This window comes from Macrosteles quadrilineatus, unplaced genomic scaffold (assembly GCF_028750875.1).
Source record: "Macrosteles quadrilineatus isolate MER2022 unplaced genomic scaffold, UCM_ALF_1.0 Scaffold_8__2_contigs__length_117827958, whole genome shotgun sequence".
Classification (NCBI taxonomy): domain Eukaryota; kingdom Metazoa; phylum Arthropoda; class Insecta; order Hemiptera; family Cicadellidae; genus Macrosteles; species Macrosteles quadrilineatus.
The window spans coordinates 82,999,438-83,011,284 of record NW_026542601.1 but is presented as its reverse complement, the minus strand read 5'-3'; the positions used below and the strand labels follow the sequence as shown (position 1 = coordinate 83,011,284).

General features: G+C 33.1%; 1 protein-coding gene across 6 annotated transcripts in view; it reads left to right on the top strand.

The window, feature by feature from the left end:
- The window catches only part of LOC129001267 (sodium bicarbonate cotransporter 3-like), a 122,346-nt gene continuing 110,499 nt past the window's right edge, over positions 1-11,847 (top strand). For 5 of the 6 annotated variants that reach the window (XM_054428505.1, XM_054428507.1, XM_054428504.1 and 2 more), the window contains exon 1: positions 1-58. In XM_054428505.1, coding sequence (XP_054284480.1) covers positions 12-58 — 47 coding nt within the window. In that variant the 5' untranslated portion in view covers positions 1-11. Of the gene's footprint in view, positions 59-4,778; positions 4,842-11,847 lie in introns of those variants that run through there. The other variant, XM_054428503.1, reaches the window with a different exon arrangement.

Here is an 11,847-nt window from a genome sequence, read left to right as displayed (position 1 = left end):
TCAGCTGTGCTATGGATGCCAGGAGATGCTTCTTCAGCGAGCTACTCCCAATGCACGAGTGAGTGATTTAGTTTGATTATTTATTTTACAACTTATTTTAATTAGTTGTGAAACTAATTGGTTCACATAATTTTAAATAATTCCTATGAATTTAGTTTGATTTGCACCTTTGAAATTAATAAACCAGCAAAGTAAGTTTAAAATTTCGTAAAATAATATGGATCTAAAAAAATTATATCCCGTTTTCTAGAATTCTTGTACGAAATTTGAAATAAATTTCATTCTTATAGTTACACAGGGCGTCGATCTATTTGTGTGTAAACATCAGATTAATTCGGTTTTGTTACTGAGTAGTTTTACAATGAAGTTGATGACTTTTTAATAATTAATCGACATGCAAATGTACTGAATAGCCTACGTTTTTAATACAACATTTATTTGTAAACAATTTTGTCTTGCTGAACTGCATTCACAATACACAGTAGGTAAGTTTACTCTAGATTTTGTTACTGTAAAGAATACAATACATTACTGTATTAAGTATACACTTTAAACAACGCGTCTCTGTGACATTGCATAAGTTATTCTTAAGATTACAACAATGGGTCGTTTTCAACGCTCCTAACTCCTAAAAATATATTTTTCGACAAAACCACTGATTTGTAGTCTTTCATTCTCATTGGCAACTTATAATTCCACTAAAGCTAGAAAGAAATATTGTTTTCAAATATTGGAGAAGTATTAATAACTTGGTACCAAATGGCATTTTCAGTGATTATTTGAGCACTTTTGATAAGTTAACATCACAATGCTTATAGCATACAAGGTTTAAGTAGAATCAATGTAATATAATAACCTCAGTTAAACACAGAGACTCCTATGCAAGTATTTTATATTTCTAATTTCCTAAAGACTAATAGGCCCTTTCAAAATTCTGATATAAGGAGTTTTAAAATCATTCTAAATCCAAGCGAAGGCTTTATCAGCGGTATTTTGGCTGCATAGCTATAAAGAATATAAATCAGAAAGGCACACAAATCCTAAATCTTCTAATCATTGTAAAAATACATCTTGAGATTAGCTAAGGAGGTAGTAAATCTTTCTTCCCTATGAACGCTAACTTAAATGTTCATGTTCATCCGAAGTAAGATATATTTTTCGAGATTTACGTCATAAATAATCATCTACTGAAGTGAAATGTACGAAAGAACTCGATCCAACCGAAAACGATTTTCATTAACTACATTTAATATTATCGTAAAACGTCATTTTTACGAGCATGATCTCTCATTTACAATATTTGCAGATGTAATGGGAAGGTTGTTGACAAATAGTTTATTTGCATTTCTATTTTATATCCTGGGTCTTAATTTCTCACGTTAGCCAAGTGCTCTGCACCTCTGCACGTGTTGTTGTGAGAGGTTAGTAAACCAAAGAAGAAACATTTGCTAAATATATACCTCTGTAGTCCGATTGTGTTTGGTTGTTGATGTGCACAATTTCGCAACTTAGTTACACGTGTTTTCAATGAATTTGGCACCTCTGGTAGCAATTAAATATGTCGGAGTGTTTTCAATATCAGATAGACAAGGCAGTTCGGATCGCTGGACAGGTATTGCCAATCATGTTTACCATAGTTAACAGAACAAATTAAAAAAAAACAAAAACAATCTTACGCAGACGACACGATTCCACCGTTTGTAAGTTGTGACCAATTCCCGAAGCCACCAAAATGCTTTCATCATTTTTAAGTTTGAAACAAAAAAAGTCAAAAGTTACCGAAACAGTGTTTACATTGATCGGCAGTATGTAAGCACTTATAAAATATTGCAGGATAGGATACAATTTGATATTTATTCACTAGTTGCGATTTGTCACTATCGATCTAAATGTTTTATTTTCACATTATAGTGCTACCAAAATCATCTCCATAGCGTTAACACAAACCCCATCATAGATCAATCTATCTGCGTTTTAAAAGAACAGCTGAACACAGTTGAAAGAGACATCAACATTGAACATGTCAACGCACTAACAACGTGGCTGTAGAATTAAATTGTCATCTTAAATACGAGTAGCATACAGATGTCGAATTACAAACTTAATTTGACTTCCTGTGAACATTGTTCAGAAAATTACGAGACTTTACAATTGGTCTTAAACCTTTTCATAGCTGGGAAGATGAGTTGGAGCGCTCGCCTTACAATTTAAAGCTACCGGTTCGATCCTGAGAAGAGAGTAGTTTTTAATGGTTTAAAACTGGACCCAGCTGTCATTATTTATTGGGCTTATTATTGGTCCTGACTAATGAAACAGCTGATTTTAGTAACAAAGCTACATTATATTTCCCCATTCTACACTCATCCTTCACTCACCCTTTGGTTTAAGTGCACCAAGCTGCGACCCATCTCAAATAATCACCCATCTTGATCTCATGTCCAGCTTCAAATTATGGCATTTTCTGAGAAAATCTGATAGCCTCTTATGTCAACCATTCAGTAGTACAACTGATGACAAAACGTCATCTACAGCCGCTGGTCACAGATGATTGTAGCCATGACCTTGGCTCGCCCTTGGAAACACGAGCCTTATGACAACACCTTCAGAGAACCTGTCATTAAATAATAAACTTCAACTGGAGTATCCGTTCTAGTGCGGTAGTCGCGCGCCCCTTCGGGTCCTAAATCAGCTGGTTGGTTAGCAAACGGTTTACGACCTGCGAATTAGTCTAAGAATAGAAAGTGAAGTGCAATTCTGGACAAGTGGGAGAGGAAGAGTTTAATGATAAAGACCGATTTTGCAATTTGTAGTCTGTATGTTTAATTTATGAATTATAATCGTGATCTCGATGTAAATTATTGGTTTTGTGCCTATCTCTGCGGCATTTGCATTTTTTTACGTTTTTGCAAGGCAATGCTGCAAACACTGGTCTTGAAACAATATAACGTAGACTGTAATAGCATCATTCATTTATGACTCAGTGGTAAAAGGCATCTCGGTTTAGGACTGGCCCTGAGAGAATCGAACCACCAAACCTAATGTTGTATCATATTAATATAGTTTAGGATAACTTTGACCACAAATAATTTTTGTTTAGATTTAAAATAACGGTAGCAGTTTCTTAACTGGGCTACCCAAATATCGATTTTAAATATCGATTAACAATCGATATTTCGATTATTAAACGTTATTACTAAACCAAACTTGTTGTGATAGTTCTCCAATCGGTATGATAAAATCGATTTTAATCGATATTTTGAATCTATTTTAGGGAAGCCCAGTTAAGAAATTGCACCCAAAGAAACATATTCCAACTGTAATACTTGATCAAATTGTATCATAACATAGTAAATTTCGTCACCAAAATGTAATGGTACAGTAGAAGTAGCGAAGGTAGGTAATACAATTGCAAATTTTAACTCACATATTCGTAATAGTTTTAATTTATAAGTTTAATTATTGTTTGTGTATTGACTTGTCAGCCTTCTGTTCAACGTAATGTCATGCTCTATACAGTGAAAATTGTTTGATTCACGTGGTCAGTTTGTAATTAGTTGTCAGTTGAATTACTTAACTAATTACTTGAACTAATTACTAATTACTAATTAATAACTAATTACTTGTTTAATTACTTGAACTATTAATTATTTCAGAACTTATATACCAAAATCATGCATAACTGATTAAATATCAAGGAGTAAACCTAACTGAAAATCCACGGATGAAGAGAAACAGTATGGATCATTAACATAAACAATCGATGTCACTGACCTGAAAGTAAACAGGTTTTTAGCGAATTTCCCATATATGGAATAAGCTAATACTGTAGGTCTCATAGTAAAGACCCTGACCCGGGACCTTTTCGTTTTGAGGTCCCCAGAGGCCAAAAACACCATCGTTCCATATATTTTATGTGTGTGTGTCAAAGAGCACTGAATAGAAATTAGAATTTAGAAAATAGAAAATTTCGAAAATAGAATTTCTATCCTGTGCTCTCTGGTGTGTGGGTTAGCACGATAACTCGAGCAAATACGTTTGATGAAATTTGGTTGGCACGAGTAAACCAACATTTATTCGAACAAGTTCGAGAACCACCATGATTAGACTAAGGAAACGGACTAAGGGATTTTATGGGGTAAGAATTGGGTATTCCCATTTTCGACACTAAAAACATAGATTTAGCAATTTCTTTCTAAACCATTTTGTAGAGCTTAAAAAATAAGTAATTTAGTATTCAAGAATCAATCAACATTTCAATTAAAAATAATCCTCACTATCACCCCTTTAGTAGCAAACCTAAGTACTCGTAAAAATTAATTTAAAAAACTGACAATTTGGGAGTATTATAGAGGAAATCGAGCCAGGTAAATTAAAATTGGCTTAGTCTGGAGGTTTGCTGCGGTGTAGGTATTATTTATATTCGAATGTAACTGTCAATAATAACGTTCAAACCATCTGTTACGGCTAGTATAGAGTATAGACATTTGATGCAGTGACGTCATTTGTTTATGTTTACGATACACACCGTTACTGTTCTAATATTCGTGTAAAAATCTTAAAAACGTCTTAGAAGATCGTCATATCTAAAGGAGCATCTTGACGCCGACCCTTCTATTGGATTATGCAACTGTTGCTCAGCGGCCCAATATAGACAAGGGGGATATAATACGTATCCGGCCAAGTCAATGACCTTGGCTGGAGCTGCGTCCTTGGCGATATCAGTAACCGCCCTCCTTATCAGTCAGTATCACGCCGACTTTGGAAGCGTTACCTTCTGTGCGAGTTTTAATTGTGTTGTGATTGTGTGAATCAATGGGTCTAAATGAAGATGGCAGTGAGAGGTAAGTGTTTGTTGCGTGTTAGGTTTATGGTTTTTTATTTTATATTAGTTTCACATTGTTTCCACACTTTTTTTTTGCGAAAAAGTGTTGCGTTTGTGGAGTAGTAGTGGTGTAAAATTTGTATGGAAATAATTTTATGTGATACTCTTTTGGTTCGTTTGAGTTTAAATTTAAAAAAAAATTACAAAGATTTTTTTTAGCTGAAAATATGCTTTTGGAATTAATAAATGTTGCCCATTGAATTTGGTGCACACCGTGGTTGATTGTCAAATAAATCGAAACCACATATATTTTTATAATTTTTGGGACTCGTGATTACTAATTTTGAGTTTGAGCCATTTCATTTATGCAAGTAAAATTAGCTAAGTGTCTTTTCAGTTTGATATTCAAACTAAAAATGCTGACTTAATTATAAATAAAAACAAAATTAAATCGGTGATGCTAAATGTTTGTGCACTTTTCAATAGTATGTCAATTCAAAAACACCAAATCTATGTTGTATTGATCTCAAAGTTTCACTAATATTTCTCTTAAACATTTTAGAAGAAATATTCTAATTTATTATCAAGAATGAAACACGTGCCCTTGAAATGAAAGTTTGACTTCTTCTTAAATAATTGTTTAAGTCAATATTTTGTATAATGAGTCAAACTTACAGTTTGTTATTTTCGTACTAATATGCTACTGAAATAATCTTAGGAGTAGAAAAAACCGTTTACAAAACTTGTTTTATACGAATTTGTTTTATAAAATCTGAGGATATATAATTGTTTAGGTTATAATTCCTACGAGACACAAATACTCCGGTTTATTTGTTTAAAGCCCACTTCATTATTACTCCAATGAGATGAGACAACATTTCATTTGGAAACAATTAACCTCCTACAATTATATTATAGTAGATATGGTAAATCATAAAAAAAACATAATTTTGCTGCTCAAAAAATTAGGACTCAGTAACAAGGGATTATATAATTTTAGGATTGAAGTATTCGATTGCAAGTCGTAGCGTTAGGCATGGTCATTGAAGTATATACTGTAACACAACACAACACAAGTTGTGTTATATACTTCGATGGGCGTGATTAACTAACAGTTCACTCCATGCAGTTCACTCTAATACTAGACATTGCAAGAGTTAGTCGACCAAGGAGGTAATTATTTGTTCGGAATAGTGTCAAATACCACGGTGTCCGGAAAGATGGGGACGAGGAAACTTAGGGACACGGAAACTTGGGGACAAATCGGGTTTTGAGCCGAGGGGGAGGCAAACGGAGGCTGACTAAGCTCTGAGAACGACTCTTTAAATCGACTCGTTCTCTATTGTTATTGTACCTAGGTCTAGTTGTAACTACGACTTGTTGTATTTATATCTAGTTCTACCTCCCCTTACATTTTTCACCTTGTTTGAATGGTTACTATTTGTAGAGCTTAGGGACAACAGATTTAGTACATTGAAGTGTATTTGTAGGCTTATTTTATTAATCACGGAGTAAACCCGAGTTGTAAATGATTATTTAAGCATAAATTTTTTAAATAAAAAATGCACTTGAATATTTCTAAAACAGTAGCTTCAACTTCGTGAGGATGTTATAGCCTCCAATTTATGTTATTCGACCGTGAACATGGACGAATTTCTCTCGTTTGTATTAGAACAATAATACAATATAATTCAGGAACAACCCGTGACTAGCTATTACTGAGAAAGATTAAAGAAATACCTGTTGTAAAATGTACGGTACAAAGTATTCCACCTATTGTTTAATCCAAGCAAGCCCATAAACATTCAGTACTTGGAAAGGTAAAGGAAATATGAGTGAACAGAATACAGCGATGTCCCGTTAATCCCCTTGCACGTTTCTCCGAATCGACTTCATTTGCTATTTCTTAGATTTTCCTTTCGAACAGGCCAGTTATTGGGGTGTCAGGTCACTCGGGTCAGTAAACTTTTGTGTAGTTGCGAGAGTGTGATCGACCTCCAATTTACAACCTAAATATTGTTTTGGTTTTACCTGGCAATCGCAAAAGAGGAACTCTAAGGATCAGCTGTTGATAAAACTATTTTTTCTGAATTCTTAAAAGTGGTGGTAGTTTAGGCCTAATTTATTCCTTTGACGTCGATATATACTGATTATCCAAAACACTGATTTGTATGATATTGGACACGTTTTCTTCAATTCTTTACTGCAAACGTCACTTACCAAATACCAATAATGTGACGATATAATATTTCGTCTAAAAACAAATGCCGATCTGTTTAGAAATGTGTTCTTCCTAAAAACTTGCCCTTGTATCTTTAAGTTATAAGTCATTTACAATCAGTGACGTGTTTTGGAATCACTTCCAGGACAATTAATTTAGTGACAAATTTTACACGTTCGTTATCGGTACAGGTTTCTGAAAAAAAAGTATTATTGGTTCAAAGTACCAGTAACCAGTACAATCGGTACATAACTAACTCATGTCACAGACTCGCGGGCAAGAATAACTCGTAAGGGTCAAAGGAATACGAATCAGAGTGAATCAATAGTACTGAGTCTTAAAAAAGAAATACAATTTGATCAATTTTTTGTCAATTGACAATAACTTGTTAATCTAAATAAGGTGAACTAATGATCTCAGGATGAAACTATCAAATTAATTTAACCAGCAACAATGATATTTTGGGAAAAAACATCGAACAGTAGGCCTACATTTAAAACATTGATTATGCCAAAACCATGAGTAACAACGAATTCAGTCAGTTGGCAGCCTAACATGCAAGGTATGTTGTTGCATAAGGCAATAGTAGGCTTATAGTTATAACGCCAAGCATAGGAATAATCTTCTTACTTACCGTATATCTTTCGCTGTGCACTCCGGTAGTGCCGCGAGGCGCGAAACTAAATTAAAATATCCCCGCCGCAGCAAACCTGCAGACTAAGCTAATTTCCATTTACCTGGCTTGATTTCTACTAAAATATTATACAAATTTGTCAGATTTGTTTCCTATTTATTTAACATTAATTTTAGTAAGTACTTAGGTTTGCTGCTACGGGGAAGAAATTGAGGGGGTGTTTTTTTAATCAAAATGTTGATAGCTTGGTATTAAATAAACAAAATTGCAAAACTTGATTAAAATATATCCATAAACAAGCAAACTACAACAGTTTATGTGTTCTCCATAAGAATAACATGGGACTTATAAATTTACAATTTTTTGAATTATCTTCGTAACCGTTAGACATACAACCACGCTTCAATATACAAAAATATTTCTTTAGCTAAATGTTTTCGCTGAATATTGAGAAATATATTAATTCTATTTATTTGTCTATGATATTACAGACACACACACAAACAGACAAAGCTCGAATTAGAGTACTAGCTGTATGCCCGTTTTACGCACGGGGATCTTATCGTAGTCAGTTGAAACCTTCTTATATTAAGAACAGTAGTTGGTTTGCATATTTACAGATATGCTGGCAAAACTAATATGTATAAAACTTCGCAAATACTAACTGCAAAATTATTGCATAGAATGCGTTTATATTTTCTGAAATATATATTTAACTTACCCAAAATGGGCAAAAAAAAGCTAGCAAACCTAGGTGATTAGGCCTGGATCAATCAGTACTGGACTGATTTTAACATTTTTAGGTTTACTGTTTGGAAATATTCAAATTATGATTTTGAAGTCAATCCCGTTACTATAGCTCTCTGTGAACTGAAACAGGAGAACGATTCGTTCTAAAAGAGTCGTTTCAGAGCCTCGTTCAGCTAATCTCTCCCTCCCCCCCGGTCGAACCCCTATTTGGCCCTAACTTTCCGTGTCCCTAACTTTCCTTGTCCCCATCTTTCCTAAACTCAAATACCACGTCAGGTTGGTCGATATAGATTCTGTATTGTTGCGATGTTGTCTTTCATCTGGTTGATGTTGTGGTGTTGTAGTTGTTTGTTTGTTCCTATGTTGACAACCAGTTAGTTACAACACGAAACATATTGATGTGTTGACGGTTTTAGAAGGGAAACATCGAACGAACCGTTAATAAATTTTAAACCTAGAATTACAAATTCAAGGGCAACTGTGCATCAACAACTTTCAAAACTACTCTGTCTAATAGCTTGATTTTAAAAACTTGTGAAAAATTGTCAAGTTACAAAACTATAAAAGAGTAGGTGATTCATGATGACTCAACTTCTCCACACAAACACAAACAGTTCATTATCAGACAGCTCTTATCAGTTGCCTCTGTGGCATAAAACACCCGGGTCCGGTTCCATCCGGTTGCGAAAAGATAACTATTGTGGTGTTCCATTAATTAAAACTAGGTTTTGTGTCAATTTATTGGTATTTATGTAAGCCTAAGGTTAAGTCATTATTGTATTTCGCTTGTTATTCAATAGCTTACACCATTTATAATTCACCATTATCAAAATACTAAAAGATGACAATATACGGTTATTTGTGAATACTGTAAATCGATTTATAAATGGGAATTTAGAAAAAAAAGTGTTTTGACGACTGCCGATGTGATAGTTTTATCTCGATGAGACTGTAAAATTTAATTTTCAAGGAAAATATAAACACTGTTATGTTAACAATTATGTAGTCTGTTCTTGTTGATGTAGATGATTAGAGCAGGGTGTAGTAGGGAAGAGAATCGACCAAAAAATACTAACATACTAATAAGTACCGGAAATTACTACTAGTAGTAGGATCCCATTTTAACCAATTGTTATGTTTCGTTGGTAAACGTCTTAACGAAATTCTAAAAAATAGTACAGTCAAGTACCAATCAATTGTTGTAAAATATTTATTTTATTTTCATATGAAACAACAACATTACCGGTATAAATCGTAATTAATTTTGATATCTGTAATAAACTTTACCTATCCACCCCATCCCGTTTTTCGTATTAGGATACGTCTTTAATGCATCGATATTCAATGAGATAACTCATTTAGTGATTTTAATTAATTTTTGAAAGACGTTATGTTTAAAATAGGTCACGATAAAGATATGCAAGAAGTGTGAGTGACTTAACCGTCTGAAGTTAACACCATTCGTGATTTCTTTATATAATTCTGGTTTACAACTTGTTGATATCAATTGTTAATTGTTCAATAGTTTTCCGTGTTTTTCATCAAGAATATAACTGTAAACATGTTTGCTTACCAACACGGAAAAACACGTCTTGTAAAATCAATTTTTCAGGTGTTTTGGCGGTTTTTGAACAAAAACATTTGATATTTACATGTTTGCTTGTCTACTAACTTACATGACGATGGCATGTTTTTTTTTGCAAGGAAATTGTTAGTAAAAAATAAAGTCAAAATAATACTTGTCAAAATAATTCATTATTGCATTTTTACCACATTAATATTAATCATGGTGGTATTTTTGGATTTTTCATTCTTGTATAAAACAATGGGATTCATTAAGTAGGGGTATCTTAGTTTCTTTGTTATCAAGTAACATCATCAATTTAATTAATATTTGTTTTTTATTAATTTATTAAGTTTATTTATTAATTTTTGTGAGTTAAAGTGATTTAATTAATTAATACCGTGAATAAATGTACGTTCATTTATATAGTTGTGAAAATTACATCTCTCATTTAAGTAGTTAAGAGGAGTGTGATTGTTATTTAGATAAAATTTCAACTTTAAAATATATATATTAAACCCTTGGTATATGAATGAATATGTATAAAAATTCAACCAGGGCAAACACATAAGCAAAACACAAATAAGTTAAAATTTGTTAAATTTGTCTACATGTATTGGTAAAACGATGATTTTACTCTAGGCTTAAATTGACAAAAAAAATACTGTTGAAACTAAATTTCATAAAGCTAGACTATATAGGCCTACTAGTTAACCTATTTAGAAATATACATTGCTCATTCCCTTTAAATAATTTGTTCAGATAAAAATATCTCGATACCATTAAATAACCCTGAAAAATTTAATGCCTGAGAACATATAACATTTTAAGTTAACATAGCATTTTTAAACCCAGAAAATAAGTTAACATTTTGTAATTAATGTAACAGTTTTATATAAAACCTACGACAACAATGTGAGGCATCTTCAAGGTCAGTTGTGTTTTATGTTGTGTAACCGATACCAAAGAGTAATATCCATTATGTAGGAAGAGGGGTGGAGTTGTAGGGGAGGAAAGAGTAAGGGAGGTTTCCAAGGGACTATATCATATTACCTTAGAACACTGGCTTTAAACACGACGATATTGATTCAAAAAGATTGTTTGAAACTCAAAGTTAATATTAATTTCTTTAACACTTACACAAAATATCTTTAAGTGCCGCAGTAAAAAATCATCAACTACATATTGTATTATAATTGCTGATGTACATGTACACAATTTTATGAGGAAATAATTTCAAAGTTTTCCCCTCTAGGGGTGTTTTAAGGAGAGGGTGGCTATGCATTTAAATGAGACATCACTGAGGGATCAAACGTGGGCGCTTCAGAGCTTTGGTCCGTGGTTTGCACCCGGTGAATCTCATTTTATTATTGGGTTTAGAATGCTCAGGGGTTTCAACTTTTTGGGTCAGTATAGTTTAGTTTGAACACATCAATGAGATGATGTTAGTAGTTAACGCAACGATCGAGTTAAGACTGTTTACTCGAGTTGCGTACTCTACTATACCTACGACAGTGTTTTAATTACTAAAAATTACTATTCATTACTCTTCTAAGAGAGGTTATGTTTTCGTTTATAACCTCTCATTGCCACTGACAGTGATGCAACGAAACGTACCAAACAATAATTATACAACTCAACAATTAAATTGACCTGAACAGCTGATTAGTTGAGGTTCGAAGCATTACAATTTTACTTCTTCTCTCTCAATCCTTGAACCTCATTGGTCCGTTACCCATGTTGTTATGAGTAAAACTATGCTGTTATGAAAGTAAACAATGCTGTTACTTTTCAATTCTAAGAACTGAACTGAAATGGCTACTTTGAAAAACGGTCGTAGGTAAAAAGTATATAAA